This window comes from Bactrocera oleae, chromosome 2, assembly GCF_042242935.1.
Source record: "Bactrocera oleae isolate idBacOlea1 chromosome 2, idBacOlea1, whole genome shotgun sequence".
NCBI classification, from domain to species: Eukaryota; Metazoa; Arthropoda; class Insecta; order Diptera; family Tephritidae; genus Bactrocera; species Bactrocera oleae.
This window is the reverse complement of record NC_091536.1, coordinates 76,070,060-76,086,970: the sequence shown is the minus strand read 5'-3', so window position 1 is coordinate 76,086,970 and position 16,911 is coordinate 76,070,060. Positions and strand designations below refer to the sequence as shown.

At 33.6% G+C, this 16,911-nt stretch overlaps 2 protein-coding genes across 3 annotated transcripts; both read left to right on the top strand.

Annotated features, from left to right (window-relative positions):
- Positions 1-51: 51 nt before the first annotated feature.
- On the top strand, positions 52-5,496 carry LOC106619154 (uncharacterized). The gene is made up of 6 exons (XM_070105698.1): positions 52-210; positions 328-613; positions 684-1,374; positions 1,471-1,725; positions 1,930-3,941; positions 4,555-5,496. Exons 1-5 carry the CDS (start codon positions 205-207, stop codon positions 1,970-1,972), a joined length of 1,281 nt encoding a protein of 426 aa, XP_069961799.1. The 5' UTR covers positions 52-204; the 3' UTR covers positions 1,973-3,941; positions 4,555-5,496.
- Positions 5,497-5,654: 158 nt separating this feature from the next.
- Positions 5,655-16,263, top strand: Acph-1 (Acid phosphatase 1). Of its 2 annotated transcripts, none has more exons than XM_014237134.3 (6): positions 5,655-6,007; positions 6,149-6,247; positions 13,950-14,189; positions 14,255-14,704; positions 14,789-15,047; positions 15,117-16,263. In XM_014237134.3, the coding sequence occupies exons 1-6, from the start codon at positions 5,795-5,797 to the stop codon at positions 15,221-15,223; spliced, it is 1,368 nt and encodes a 455-aa protein (XP_014092609.2). In that variant the 5' UTR covers positions 5,655-5,794; the 3' UTR covers positions 15,224-16,263. The 2 variants fall into 2 exon arrangements, with proteins under 2 accessions (XP_014092609.2, XP_036224447.1); XM_036368554.2 differs by having other exon boundaries at positions 15,099-16,263.
- The last annotated feature ends 648 nt before the right edge of the window (positions 16,264-16,911 follow it).

Sequence of the window (16,911 nt, the reverse complement as noted above, 5' to 3'; positions counted from 1 at the left end):
GCTGTTAACATTAAAATTATGTGGCACTATTTCATTTTCCTTTTTTCGCCATTTTCACAATTTTCTAGCGGCATTTTTTGTTAATCGTTCATTAAGAAAAGTTTTGACTGCGTATACAGGTGAAAAACGCTAATACTGAAAGCTAATAAAGGCCAGAACAAAAACGCTTAGAAATCTAAACAAATAACTTAACAACCCACCGAAATGGCGGTAAGTATATCAACGAATATTTTTGTAAAGTTTTACGCAATATTGAATAATTATTTTGCTTGTGCTATGACGTTCGTATACCATATATAATATTTTTATAAAATTTCGGATATTTAGACAAAAATATTTGTGGGTAGCCTGCCGCCCGGTACAAAGCCTGAGGAATTACGACATCTATTTGAAGATTACGGTGTTGTGGTGGAATGTGATGTTATGAATCGATGTGGATTTGTACACATGGAAACAAAAGAAATGGCTAACACAGCGATTACAGCACTACACGCCTCTGAATTTAAAGGACAAATGATTGTTGTAGAGCTGGGTCGGCCGAAAGATAGGAAAACAAATGCGGACAATGAACGAGGCGGAAATATAAGGTCACGAGGTGGAGCACGTGGCGGAGGTAAAGTTGAGATATTTCGTATATTGTTTATTGCTTTTGTTAACATTTTTGTAAATATTACTATATTAAGGGGGTAGGAACTCGGGACCAGGGAATCGTGGTGGCGGACCAGGTGGAAGAGATAGTGGTATGATTGATGGTGGCAATAATAGACAAAACTTTGGTAATAATTCCGGACGTGGCGCACCAAAAAATAAATTTAATCAAGGTAGCGGACCTATACGTAATGATCACTTCAAACCACAACGTAACATGCCTTATCAACGAAGAAATGATGGTCCTAGTGGAAATTCGAATGACGCTAGTGGAATGTTTGGTGGTAATCAAAGAGGAATCTTTAGTAGTGGAAATACCAGCGGCTCTAGAGGTATCGGCCGTGGAGGAGGTGACGGTGGACAACAAAATTTCCATAACTGGGATAAACCAACGCTTGATGGCAACAGTCAGTTTGGTGGCATGAGTAATTTCAATGACAACGAGGGGTACGGCAACAGCTTTGGTAGCAATTCAGGCGCTAATCTACCGGGAGGTTTTGGCGGTAATAAGGGTATTGGCGGTCAGGGTCAGGATAGAAGAGGTTTCGCCTTACCTATGAGCGGACGTGGTGGTGGTGGTCAACGTTTCGGTACTGGCAATCCTGCTTTTGGTGGTGGCAATCATGTTGGCACATTTGGTGGAAGTGGAATGCAAAATAATGCTGGCCTACCAAATAACTCCACCGAAGGACTTTTTAGTCGAAGAAATAACAATGGTTCAAATGGGTGAGTTAGGTTATGAGATTTACAATGAAAAGCATGTAAAACCTTAAATAATATGAGCCACGGATTTTAATAATGCTCACATTCTCCTTTTTGTAGCCATGGAAATAATATGCCTGCACGTGGTGGATTCCATGGCGGCTTTGGCAATGGTCAAGGTGGTGGCAATGCAAATAGTGGTGGCCGTGGCGGATTTAGGCGTGGTGACGGCGTTGGTGGAAGTGGCGGTGGGGGCAATAATGAAAGATTTTCCGCGCCGAATAATTACAATAGTAATTTCCCTCCACTTGGAGCGCAGGGATTCGTTGGCCGCGGTGGGCCTGCGCGTGGCGGTCGGAGTGGTGGAAATCAACGGTAAGTTTTTATTGCGAATCATTTTTTGAACAAACAAAGCAATAAATAGGACGAACTGTTGAAAGTGAAAGAACAATATTTCAATATGGCTGCGGAAAATAGTTTGGCTTGTAAAAATATGATTTGTAAATAGTTTTACATATTCTTGAAATAACTTTTCGTTATTATATATAAAACATATTTTACGATTTCTCTTACATACAGCAATGGTCCACGTCAAAACCCGATGCCCTATCAACGTTTTTGAAAATAACAACTAGTAACGAGTTCACCATAGCGTTTATGTGAATAAATAATGTGGAATTCGTGTATTACAGTTAGACTAACTATATGAATAGGCAATTCATAACGAGCGCACACGTGCGAAAACTTTGCTGAGTAAACTCAATATGTGACTCGGAAAAAAATTACATTTTACGGAGTCATTTAAACTATTACATTTTTATAATATTTAATTAAATCAACAAATATTAGTATATAAGCTACGCAAGGGCGTCAATATTTTGTATATATTAACTATCATATGTAAAGTATATAACATATTCTAAGCATAGAACAAAATAATTAAATAGGAAAATTACAATTTTACAGACAACATTGCGCAGATCACTCTTTCAACTACTCTGAATAAAATTTAATTAGAAATGCCGTGAAAATTTTAAACGATATTAACTTACAATCACGCCGTACATAACGTAACGTAAAAGATTCTATGTGTGAAAAGTATTAACTATACATTTACCTGACCGAATATTGATATGTATATTTTCAATTAAAAAAAGTATACTTAAGTTTGTATATAAATGAACAACACTGAAAAAGCCCAAGTTATTACAAAAATGTTTTAATTTCTTGCACATATCTATTTAAAATCTTACTTTAGGGTTAGTACATTTGTTTTTTGCAATATAATTGAATAAAGAAACACTTAATTTTTTTTTATGTAAATAAAACGATAGTTTCAGTACTGGTGTTATAGCATATAAAATAAATAGTTTTTCATAACAGAAAAACTGAAGCAAGCTATACGAAGTAGAATTGGATAGAACACAGTTGTTTCTATACAACTCAGAGTAACTGCCTTAGCAAGTCGTCATTATTTTTCTAATGCATCTTAGTAATACAACAATTTCTGTAAAACTTCCATAAAAACTTCTTAAATTTAACACTAAAAATTTTTTTTATTTATTTTTTATTAATTAAAAAAATTTTGGACTTGTATTTTCAGAAATCCTTAGCAGTAAGTTGGTTACAGTTTCTTCAAATATTGTACCGTTGCCTTAAACATTATTTCAAACCAAATTTAGTGAAGATAACTCGTCAAATAAAAAAAGTTTCCCCTAAAAGGTCATGTATTTGATCGATCATTTTGTGTGGCAGCTATATGCTAAAGTGTTGATATCGGCCGTTCCGGGGAGAAATGGATCTGAGCAAAATTTCAAATCGATATCTCTAAAACTGAGGGACTAGTTCGGGACTAGTTAGGACAGACAACTTTCAGTGTGATTTACGTCATTACCTGTCGGCGACAGCCTAACCTCACGGTGCTCAAACGCACAACGGTTCCAAACAATGCGTTGATCAGCGACCCAAATAGCGCAATCATTATTTGGATAACAGTTGGTAGTGTGGAATGGACACCTATTCCACCTTGGCCGAGTTCAAGCTGAGTATGTATTATAGCACTATTTCTGACATAGCTATGCTGATATTTCGTGGCAAATCTTAAAAACGGACAGTGCATTTTAGTCGGGCAAATTCTACCCCCTGGCCGTTGGGATAGGATGGACAGACAGGCGGATATGGCTAAATCGAATCAGCTCGTTATGCTGATCATTAATATATATGTACATATACTTTGTAGGTTCGCCGACGATTCCATCTGGGTGTTACAAAATATGTGGCAAATTTAATATACCCTGTACAGGGTATAATAATGTGTAAATAATCATATCGAAAAGTTTCTTAAGTAAATTCTTTAAAATATAACTTGTAGTAACCAAGTGGGGGTGCATCTTTTTAAGCTAAATGAGTTGATGTTGAGGCAGAAAACATTCCGACAGTAATTTGGAGGAATGGTGCCGAGTTGAAAGTCCTTGGCTGGACGAAAATCGGGTCCGTTCCGGTTATTTAGACTCATCTGTTGTGTGAATAGAAGCAATTATGCCGCTCTCATGTACATCGTTAATGGATGCTGCTTGAAAATATGGTTCCAGGTTAGTATGTATGTATGTATTTACATTTTATATATCAAGGATACTGAATTAAAGTAGACTAAATACTATTAAAATAAATGGGTAAATATAATAATACACAGACCTTGAAAATTATGTTATAAGCTTCATATACATATGTATATATATTCAAAAATAATTCTGACATTTTAATTTGTATCTCAGTCCTATAGTGCTTTTTTGGAGGTTTGCTAATATTACATTACATTTTGTAATAAATAAAATTGCACATTGATTATGTACTAAATGCATATGTAACTTTTTCAAAATTAAGTAAAAATTATTTCTTCTTTAATAAACTCTTTTTTTTATTAATATACTAAGCTTGTGGATATTAAATTCAACAAAAACTTATTCAATTATTTCTTAATATAGCAGATAGCATCTTTTAGGCGCACATTTCAATTTAATACCCATTTATGGGAATTATATTGTAATAATTTGTTCTTAAATAAGTTAAATAGGTGCAGCGTTTAATAATCTAGCTCTGAATGTATTGTTATATCAATCTCGATCAAAATCCATGTTATAATTAATTAATTTTTTCAATACTCCCAAATCGCTTTTCATTAAATAACGAAATTTTTACTTGTAGGGGAAGTACCAGCAGCGGTTGTAGAGTTCAGCTCTCTATCTTTCCGAAATGTTCACACTCTCTGACGTCGCCATCACTCAATGCACTTATATATATATATGCATGTATTGATGCACGCATGCTACCAACTGTACAGCTGCAGCTCTGCAGTATAATGCTCTCTGTACAACTCTACATCGAGCCAGCTGTACAAAAGAAATTTACTGAAACAACAAAAAAATACAACATTTTGATATTTGTCAAAGATTATTTCAAGGCTTTTATCAATTGCTTAGCTGTCACTGAGCGGTGGCGAAAGCGCTTTGGAGCGCTTTTTTTACGACGCATACACTCTCTTCGCTGCGGCTCTACCGCGAGTCTGTTGAATTATTGCGACTGCGAATCTTCGCACAGTTGCTGTCGTCGTGTTCGGTGTCAAAGTCAGAAACGGTCTTGACTTGGCGCACTGCCACAACAAGGGAATTGAAGATTACTTCATTACTTTGTGATTTTATAACTTTAAATTCATATACCTGACGGCTTTGTGAAATAATGGGTATGATTCAAATGCATAAAAGCAGCGGCAACGGAACACAATTGCTTTGTGCGAGTGCTTTGTCGAACTGAACACAAAAAAAAACAAATAAAAAACTGCGACCACAAACAAAAAAAGGCCAACTGGGTACTCGAAGAAGTCGAAGAAGGTGACGAAGGCAACAGCAAACATACACACTTATACACTCGCGTGCAAATGCAGAATATTGAATTGCAGCTAAATTTATAAAATCTCAATTATCAGCTGTGCGACATCCAACGAATAAGGCCACACAAAAGTCACATACAAATGCCTAAATTGAATTGAATAAAATAGCGTACCGGGCCTTCTACTTGGACGTAGACGGCGGACAATACGCAGGCAAGCAAGCAGGCGAGCAGGAAACGGGAACTTAGTGCATTGACAAACCACTACGACAAGATACCAAAATAAACGAGCAAAGAGAATATCACGAATCGCCACACATACATACATACACATAAATACGCATATATTCACAATATTTATTTTCTAACTTCAACATTTGCTTTTGCGTTGAGTTTTTGTGAAACGCGCGAATAAATATACGATTATTTTATAACTTGCCGTGAAACAAGTTGGTTGTTGCGGGCTGCGGGTGCGGGCTGAACAAGAAGCGGATATATGCGCAAAACAAAAGACATAAAATAAACAAGAAAAACAACATTGCAAACACCTGCGAGCGACATGCCAAAATCACCAAATATTTTTAAGCCGCTGTGGCTGTTCCAACACAGGCAGCTATTCTGCATCTTCGTCTTTTTCACTTTGTGTTGTGCTACACTAACTTTGGCGGACTTGGAGCTGCCAACAACACTACAACAAAGCGACGAGCAACTGCAGCTACGTGAAATTACCAAGCCATCTGCTTTGAAGGGAAAATTAATATTCTCGCATGTGGTAAGTGTGTACTCCGTTTATATTTGGTTGTACATATGTACATTTATCGGTTAACAGACGCCTGGTTAATAACCAACAATGCCCAGTGATTTAACGAATTTTTCATAATCAACATTTTTGTTTGTTTGTGCGATTTCACAGCTCTTCCGACACGGCGACCGCACGCCAATCGAACCATACCCAACGGATCCGTGGAAGAATCGCGAGTACTGGCCGGTCGGCTGGGGCGAACTCACAAATGTAAGTGCGATATTCAAAATTTGTTTTTATTACTTCGTTAGTGTAATAAATAAGTTTCTTATATTTGCGTGCGTGGGTCAGGGTATCATATGCTGAGTCGTTGTAAATTTGGCTACCATATGGCAGCAGATTTTACTTTGCAAGCGTTGCAATTGGCGTAGACCATATACAAGTACAGTGAACCAATAAAAAAATTTTACAGAGAAATGCTTCGACTTTGAAGGTACTAACAAGACTAACATTATGAGAATCTTTATATTTTTCATATTTTAATAAAAAATTTAACAATAAATCATTTTGATGTTAACCATTGCAAACAATTAAAATATCTCAACCTTTAGCACCAAAAAACAAAACTTGTACACTTATGTTGGCAACACCTTATGGTAAATGCAGTTACCAATTAGGTACCGTTATTTTTGTCTAATATTTGTGTTTCGTCAAAATGTGTTATGTATTTGGTAAGCGAACTTCATTTATGCGGTTGTAGTGTTGGCAAAAATATGGCGACTAAAAAACATCTCAAGATTTACGGGTTCTGGTAGTCAAATATTGGCAAGAGAACAAAAGTACCCGCGAAATAGGCAATATAAAAAAAAAAAGAAAATACTATTGTTCAGTACATAATTGCTAAATTCAAATAGATTGGTGGATTTGAAAGACATGATTTTAGTGGAACGCTCAGAAAAATTTGCACGCCTCAGACTGAAAGCAAAGTTGCTCGGTGTATCAAGGAGCACACAAAAATAACCGCTGTCGCTAACGCCAAGGAGTTGGAAGAAGCTGGCATTGCCAAACTGCTCCCTCAAACTGTTCGAAACTTCTTGCTTTCACCTTATTTTAGAGCGTTTCACCACGAATTAAGCCACAATTATCGAAGAGAAATACTGCGAGACATTTACTATTGTATATTCCAAACAGTATACTCACCGCGATAACGAATTTTGAGATTCTGTAATTTTTTACAGATGAGTCCAAATTTAATTTATTTGGAACTGATGGTCGTAGTTTTGTATGGCGTAAGACAGTATAAGCGCTGCATTATAAAAATTTTAATACTACTGTCAAGCATGGTGGTGGTTGCGTTGTGTGGTGTGTGAAATTAGAAATAAGAGTCCAGACCCCACTCCCATTGAACACCTCTGGGCCTATGTGGAGACGCTGCTCTTCAGGAAATATGAAAATACTTGGAACAAAATTTGATGCATGCATCATGATAGAAATCAAAGGTGCAAATACAAAGTATTAATTCTCCTTAAAGAATGTTAAAATCTTAATTTATGCAAACTGTACAATTATTTTTTTGGTCTTCGAAAATGGAGTTATTGAGGATTTTTTAATTTATGGATAAAACTGGATTTTTAAAAATAAATTTCAATTAAAACAAGTAAGGAAGGGTTAAGTTCGGATGTAACCGAATATTTTATACTCTCGCAAAGTCAAATGGTATACTCGTTTCAGATTTCTTTGTGGATTGACTGATATTTTCGGTAGAAGGTCCACTATAGGCACTGGGGTCCACATATTTAGTACTTAGGGGCTTGAACAGTTTTGGTTCGATTTAGACAATTTTTGGTCACAAGGTGGCATACTTTAAACGTATTATTCACGCAAAGTTTTACTCCGATACAATCATTGTTGCCTGATTTGCATAGTGGAAAGTGAAAAAATCAAATAGAATTTAAAATGGTGTTATATGGGAAATAGGTGTGGTTGTAATTCGATTTCGCCCATTTTCGCACTATAACATAGAGATATAAGAATAATGTTATGTACCGATTTTGGTTGAATTGGTAAAGCAGATCTCAAGATATGGGTTTTCACCAAAAAGTGGGCTGTGTTCCTATAAAGTCATCTCATACCATCCCAGAGATAAAATTTAATGTCTCTGGCGTGTTTAGTGCTTGATTTATCGCGCTTTTAGTAGTTTTTAACAGTACCGTTATATGGGGAGTGGGCGGAGTTGCCACCCGATTTCAACTATTTTCACACACAGGTAGAGGTTCTAAAAACATTTGCTTCCAGTGAATTTTGTTATTATAGCATTAGCGGTTTAGGAGATATGCACATTAAACCTATTAGGGGCGAGACCACGCCCACTTAAAAAAAAAATCCCTAATGTGATCCTGTGTACCAAATAACAGTCTTGTATCTTATTGCGGACCTTTTTTTGTGGGCGTGGCAGTGGCCCGATTACGCCCATCTGCAATACCAACCGTCTCACATTACCAAGAAACATGTGTACCAAGTTTCATAAAGAGATCTCAATTTTTACTCAAGTTAGGGCTTGCACGGACGGACGGACGGACGGACAGACAGTCACGCGGATTTCAAGTCGTCTCTTCATCCTGATCATTTGTATATATAATATTATATATATAACCCTATATCTAACTCGATTAGGTTTAGGTGATACAAACAACCGTTAGGTGAACAAAACTATTATACTCTGTAGCAACAGGTTGCGAGAGTATAAAAACGGGCTTTTTCTCACTTTTTGATGTAACTCAAAAGTTTTAATAGTTTAGGAGATAAGTCACGTCAAATACAAACTGGTTTTTTTGGTTCACTATGTGTATATGTATATCTATGAGTGCATTTAAGATTTTTGCAACATATTTACAGGGATATGTTAACTCTTATTCAAAATATATACTATGTGTTTATATCTATACATATATATTTCTCTTATAATTAAAAGGCTGTTTATTTAAAAATCGCTCAAAGATACTCATGCAATCTGAGTTTTCGACTATCAGTTTAACGTTAAATTTATTTATCTTTAGTAATTTTTTATCACATATATTTATGAAGTTTAGAAAATGCTTTAAAATTTGATTTTTGTGTTAAACAGTGTAATATTTTTATCAGACTCGCTCATGCGTACGTAATTGTCTTTCATTGAATTCCAAAGTGATAACGAATGTCTGAATACATAAACACATATGTTTATATGTACGTATGTGAGCAAACGTACGTAAGTTATGTTACTAGAAATCAGTGGAATATTAAATATTAATTTTGTAAATTTAGGTTATGTGTGTGTATGTATGTTATTAGAGAAATATTTTTTTTTGTTATTATTATTATTTTTTTTTGTTTATTTGCACTTTTTCACTGTTTTACGTGTTGTTTAAAATTTTTTAATTTAAAATCAGTAAAATCGTTAATCACATAGATTATGAAGATTTATCAGTAGATTTCTGAGGAGAAAATGTGAAAATTTCAGATTGATATCTCAAAAAATGAGCAACTAGTCGCACATACAGACAGGCGGACAGAAAGGTAGGCAGTAAATCGACTACGTTCGTCACGCTGATCATGTACATATATATATATATATATATTTATAGGCCCTTCGATGTTTCATTCTGGTTGTTACGAACTTTGTACCAAACTCTGTTTAATGTATAAAAATGTATACCAACAAAACTTACTAAGAGAAAGGTTTGAGCAAAAAAAAAATTTAACATTCTTAAATATTATATAATATTTATATATACACATGTATAAGTACTTCAAAAACAAAAAAAAAAAGTAAAAATAAATAAGGAAATAAATTTTAAGGTTCTGGCAAGAATTTTGAACATACATACATATGTGTAAATATATGTACACTCGCATCTACAATACGTGAAGCATATGTTTTCTTTTTTTTATATATACATATATACCTACATACATGCACTATATGTATTTAAGAATGTTTAAATTGTGTTCGCAAGTGTGACGAGTTTATCTCTAAATAAAGATATTTGTAGAGCGGTAGCTGCTGATTTTTGAATTGACATTAGGGTGTTCTGTATTTTTCCAACAAAAGTATTTCCAGCTGTTGTTTTAAATCTTGAAGAATTCACATTTATATAAAAAAATTCTTATCAAATCAAGTTATTTAGCAGTTATTTGCAAGCATCAGATTTATAAATTTTATTTTTAAAATTATTTAAATTTTTAAGTTTTCTAAAATGGTAAATTTTATATATTTGTTGTAAAGTTTCAGTTCAAAAATATTAATTCTGCTGCTTTCGTTCTTCTCTGCTGTGTGACTTTCTCAATGCGCATTCATTTCAAATATTTAATTTTTTTCAATAAAAACGTATGACCTAGTTGGAAATTTTAATTTTTTTATTCATGTTGCTGCATACTTTAATCTTAAACTGTACATTAATTACCCCAATTACCTTTGATAAAGTTGTTGGTATATTAAAAAAAATAACAAATTGTCTGTCATTATTCGACTTTCATTTCTTTGAGAAATCATATATTATTAATTTTTGATGATTATCATGTAGTAGTGTTTCGTAATTCCTTAAGTTCAATTACCTCCGTTTGTTAACGAAATTCTCAACAATTTGTTGTTAGTAGTATTTCTAGTACACGTTTGTATGTGGCTATATGTATGTATTTATATGCATACAATAGTCGAGAAGTGCTTATTGGCTTATCTCAATTCCTATTAATAAATTACTAATATTGCCGGTTGACTTCAATGCAATGTTTACAATAATTGTCATTGAATTAAGAGCGCGCTTATAGTCGTCGATTATCAACTGAACATACACCAACAATCAGTAGCGTTAATTTCAGTTTAATGAGCACACACAATGCATACTTGTGCACATACGTATGTCTGAGTATATATACATAAGTAGGGTCTTATTACTATTTCCATTATAATATTTATCGGACAAATGTTTGCCGCTTTAAATTGCTTACTGTTATCTCACAAGCAAAACATTTGTATGCACAAGTATTTAGTACACACGAATTTGACGACTAATGGTTGACTCCTAGTAGACAAAATTTTAATTGGTAATTTGCAGATGGTAAGATTATGAAATTAATTTTCATAATATAAAATGAAATCTTAAAAATATGGTAATGTGTTTCTTTCCTAATTAGCGGACGATTTTTAATCACAAATAAAAGCTGCTGCAATCTAGAAAATTATGAAATTTGAATAAAAATAACAAAATAACTATATTTTATTACTTTTTAAGTTACAATTTATGAAATATATAAATAACATATTAATCTAGAGTTCGAACCATAACCAGTTTTCGAGCCCGTATTATAGTTATGAACAATTTATTTACGATAATTTCCTACAGGGGGTTTTAACACAAGCATATTTATCAATGGTAAATACAAACAACAACAATCTTATTTATGCAACAATAAGATCAGTAAATAGTACTTTCAAATATATTTTGTGCACGTTTCGTGTAAACTGATTAATCAAGTGACGTTCAAAATCGAAATACAATGATCAGATTATAACAAAGAATATTAAAAAAAAAATTTTTTTTATAATTATTTGTTCTGCCCTAAAGAAATGTAACACAACTGCTATTTGCGGAATTATTATATTGATTTAAGATTAAGAGTCGTACAAAAATAGATAACGACACTAAAAAGAGTAAATTGGTTTATTGCAGTCACTTTGTTTTATTAATTTATATGACCATAAAGTACAGAAATAAATATTTTAATTTTATCGTTCTTTTTTTTTCAAATACATATATGTACTTAAATTTTGTTAATAACTGTAATTTTACTTGAGAGTGCAATAAAACCATAAACCTGATTTTAACCACTGTTGAATATGACCTCGTGTATTTTTTTTTCCAAATATCGGAACAATAAGCAGTTTTAGTATGTTATTTTTAATCATGTTTTGAACATATTCACTTACTTTCAGCTTGTTGTAAATTTATGTAACTTCACTCTTATTTCCTGGTCATGGTTAAACTTGATTGATGCAAAGTTTATTTTATATATTGTACATATGTATGTATATGGAAAATCGCATTTGAAGCGTTATCATATCGATACATGCATGTAGTAATTACAGAAGCAAATTCATGTTACAAATTGATAATGAAACAAGAAAAAAAAAATTAAAAATAGTGGCGAATTTGATAAAAAAAATTCCAATGTAAGATATATAAGTAGATAACTGTTATATTATTAATTGTCTTTCACATATTTGTATATTGTACATTTGATAATTTTTTTTGTCTCCGACTTTATTTTTCAACCAAACAAAGAAAAGTACATACTTACAAGTATGTGTGTGGAACTGTTTGTGATTTGAATTTTCTGTGTTATGTTTACAGACTTTTTTTTAGCTATTTTTTAATTTATTCAGTTCTTTTATATCTCTCCAAAATTTTTTACTAACATTTTCTTGAAATTTATTGTGTTTTTAGTAACTAGTATTTCAGCTCAGTTTCTATTTTATTGCTCCTGTTTTTTAATGATTTCTACAAGTAGCGTGTTCAACTTGGATTGACTCTTTTGACTATATAGTCATTAGAATATCACGAGAACTTTAAATATTTGGATTAATTAAATTTTTTATTTGTGATATATTTGCTTATCCCAAAGGCTGCAATAACTGAGTTTTTGTACCCTGAACAGGTAGCAAACAGTGGCAAACTTAATGCCACGAAGTTTGTAACATCCGAAAGGAGATGTCAGGGACCCTATAAAATATTCTATATGTACATATAGCCATGTCCGTCCGTCTGTGTGTATATACGCGAACAAGTCCATTAGTTTTTAAGATATCGAAGCTGCTCATTAGTCGGAACTGCCGATGTCGGACCACTATGGCATATAGCTGCCATACAAACTGAACGTTTAAAATGAAGTCCTTGTATGGAAAACGGTTTTATTTGACGAGGTACCTTCATGAAATTCGACATGGATTATTGTTCGAGGCAACGCTGCAATCTGCAACTGAGCGATCAAAATTAAGTTTTTTGAAAAACTTGTTTATTTGTGCTAGCTAATGATTGCAATTACTAATTCTAACCACCCAAGAACGCAATAAAATAAATGCAAAGTATAATATATATATATATTAGGGTGAGTCAAGACCAATTTGTAGAACAGTAAATTTTTGTATGGAGTTTAAACGAAAAAATCGTAATAGTTCAAACAGTCACCGACGCAAACCGTGGATCGAATCAGCTGATAAAACATATCTTATGAGAGCGCAATGTAAATGAACACTCCCCACCGCTTCTACAGACCATACGATAGGATATCCGCGAAAAATAGAAAGGAATCTCGATATTTTGTAGTAATTAAAAAATAAACTTGAATATATTTGAAATATTCTTAAAATAACTCAAAATCACTGTCGAATACATTTATTTATAAATAGGTAGACTATTTTTAATATTTGGACTTTAGTTTTAAGCTTTTACATTATGAAAAGTTATAACTAAAAAACTAAATGTGTGAAAATTTGTGTATACAAAGTAGAACAATGGCAACATTGGTGAAATGAAAACAAAAGAGAACAACTGATTTCTGCGTTGCTACTACGGGCATAACTTTTGACAAATTTGGTTTGATAAGGGCGGTAAGTACGGAAGGGAGGAATGTCAGAAAACTGTAAGGCGGAGGGCCTTCCGGTTACAATTAAGAGTTCATACTTGGAGGGACTTTCTTAGAGGCGTCTAAGAACCTATTTTTAGAGTAATTATTTGTTTTTTTTTTTGACTCTGTTTAATACATGTATATATATAAAGATATTGAATGTTTATTCGATCCACTTTGACGAATTAGATTATAATAAATACAATTTTAGTTTATTTAAAACATATATGGTTTACAAATACATATAGTTTTTAACATTAAAACCGCAACATTATATTTCCAACAACGTTTTTGCCTTTTCCAATTACAGACCGGAAAATACCAGCACTACCAGCTTGGCAAATGGTTACGCCAACGCTATAACACGCTATTGAATGAAACCTATTCCGAGAATGAGATTTATGTGCGCTCAACCGATGTTGATCGTACGCTGGCAAGTGCGTTGTCGAATTTAGCCGGACTATATCCTCCGATAGGCGATGAGATTTGGAACAAAGATATAGCTTGGCAACCGATACCGGTGCATTCCAAACCCGAAAGGGACGATAAGGTGCTTACACGTTTTTTTAATTTCATATGCTTTTTTTTTATATTGTAATTGTTTCTACCTTTTAGGAGTTGGCTGGTAAAGTGCCTTGTGCCGCCTACGATTATGCGCGCTCAGCACTTTTGAATTCGATTACCTTCCAAGAGCTAAATCAACGCTATCAATATTTATTTGACTACTTGACCAAATATTCGGGTCGCAAAGTGGATACATTGGAGGCTATACAACGCATGAATAATACATTTTTCATTGAGACACTCTACAATCGTACGTTGCCCGAATGGACCAAGAAGGTATACCCCAGCGCCGATATGACCTACATAGCCGATTTTGCATTTTCAATCAACACGTATACGCGCCGCATGGCACGTTTAAAGGCCGGACCGCTGATAAAAGAGATGCTACAACGCTTCGGGGAGAAGGCGCGCGGTTCACTCAAGCCCGATCGTGCAGTGTGGATTTATAGCGCACACGACACGACAGTGGCGAACGTTTTGAACACACTCAAATTGTATGATGTGAGTATGCTCTACTGCATAATAATAATGCGCCAAGACTTATCGCAATTTGTTTATACTATATAAAATATGTCACACTTTCAGATGAAAAGCCCCGGTTATACCGCTTGTTTACTATTCGAATTGCGTATTGATGAGCATAATCAACCTTTTGTGTCAATATTCTACAAAAACACTTCGGCTGAACCCACACTACTGAATATACCCGATTGTGGCGTGTCATGTCCACTGGAACAAATGCACACAATTTATAAAGATATTTTGCCGGTAGATTGGGAGAAAGAATGCAGACTAAGCACTATGATGATGCCCTACGATGAGGCTAATATAGGAATGGCTATGGGTAAGCCTAGCTTTACAAATGCAATGCGGCCGTACTATTTTCTAATATCAGGTATTTTTCTAATCACAGCCATATTGGGTTCAGTTATTTGCTTTATGCTACTGCTCTCCTACATATTCATGCTGTACTATCGCCGCCGCCGATATAGCTCCTATTCGTATGCGCAAATGGCCTAATTGTGAATAAGTGATATACATATATGTAACGCTTTAGTTCTGCCCAACAACATGCAACAACCAACCAGCTCCAAAGTGAATGAGCACAAATTGTAATGTTCCTCTGAGTATCAATAACTCTAAAACATATATAGTATGTGCGAGTATAATCTGCATTTGATTTTATTATTTGACAAATTTGATATTTAGCAATTGAATTGCATTTGCCTATGTATGTTATCTGTTATATGTGTGTATGTATATAAATTTATCAATTGTGATTCGCATTTCTAGCTGATAGTTTTTGCTCTGATAAGAAATTAATGCATTTTAAATTAAATAATTAAATAAACTTGTACCTACCTAAATACCTATACACACATACATGTATATAAACTCGATTATGTGCCAGTCATGGGTCTGTTCGTTAACCTTATTGTTTTAATAAATATTTTTTGAACATTAATAGAAATGTATGAAACTATTACTGGAGACATATTTAAACAGACGAATAGTTTATCCTATATTTTGTATACATACATATATATTTTAAAAATACCGTAATTCTTTGCTGGTTAACTGTCCAACGAGCAGACTGTCATATACATAATATACTCTTAAGGTTCTTTAGTTAGTTAGAATGCTGCTAACTTATCACATGCGAGTACATATTTACTAATACAAACAAATGTCACACATGTAAATTACTACTATAAAACAACTTAAAATATTATGTTAGTCCTTTAGTTATTCACTTTCATCGAAATCCTGTGTAATTGTCATTTTATCTTTTTTTGTTAGTTCCCTAAATTTTGTGTTCTTGTTATTGCCATCCTTATCCATTTACATACCCAGCCACACTGTACGTAAATATATAAGGGTTTTGCATCAAATAAAAAAAGACTGTTGTTTAATAGAAAAGTTGATTGAAAAGAAAAACTTTTTTACAAAATTGTTATCAAACAAAAGAAAAAATAAATAAGCAAACTTAAGTAATGCAAAATTTTGTAAAATATGTCGATTTTTTATTCTATAAATAAATTATAATTCAAGAAGTCAAATGAAGTTGTTTCATTGTCTTCAATTATTAAATAGCTTTTATTCGGTCCATTACAAAAGAAGAACATGCAATTATACCATCTGATCAAATTTGATCCGGACGGATTTATTTAAACTGCGTTTTCCTGGTTCCGTACAACCTTTTTTATATGTTCGTGTTAATTTTGATCTCCATGTGTCAATTAGTGTGTGTTTCTGAGCTACTTTATCACGAATACAAGTATTTGAGTGGCACAAAATATTCAGTGAAGATTGTGAAGTCATCGAAAACTTACCTCATGCAAGTCGTCCATCCACCTCTGTTAATGATGATAACCTTGAAAAAGTTAAAGAAACAGTGCTTGAAAATTATCGTGTTGATATCAGAGAGCTAGCACAGGGCCTCAACATCTGTGATAGATCCACTGAACACATTTTGGTTAATGTTTAGGGTATGAAACATGTCACTGCTAAACTCGTAGCAAAAAAAATGTACGATTGAGGTCAAATAAGCACCGTTTGTTGTTATTTTGAAGGTAATTGTTTTCTGCCACTCTCATATCGTTCTTATTGACGAAAAACTGGGACAATTTTTACAAGCCTCTCTTGAGATAAATTTTTCACCAGCAAAACTATTCGCCATAGACAAGAACGGGTGGTGCCGGTCACGT

Coding starts and splice junctions, on each gene's coding strand:
- LOC106619154 (XM_070105698.1), top strand. Junction 1,375..1,470: donor AATAACAATGGTTCAAATGG/GTGAGTTAGGTT, acceptor TCCTTTTTGTAG/CCATGGAAATAATATGCCTG. Junction 1,726..1,929: donor CGGAGTGGTGGAAATCAACG/GTAAGTTTTTAT, acceptor TCTTACATACAG/CAATGGTCCACGTCAAAACC.
- Acph-1 (XM_036368554.2), top strand. CDS start 5,795: ATGCCAAAATCACCAAATATTTTTAAGCCGCTGTGGCTGTTCCAACAC. Junction 14,705..14,788: donor ACACACTCAAATTGTATGAT/GTGAGTATGCTC, acceptor TCACACTTTCAG/ATGAAAAGCCCCGGTTATAC. Junction 15,048..15,098: donor TAATATAGGAATGGCTATGG/GTAAGCCTAGCT, acceptor TTCTAATATCAG/GTATTTTTCTAATCACAGCC.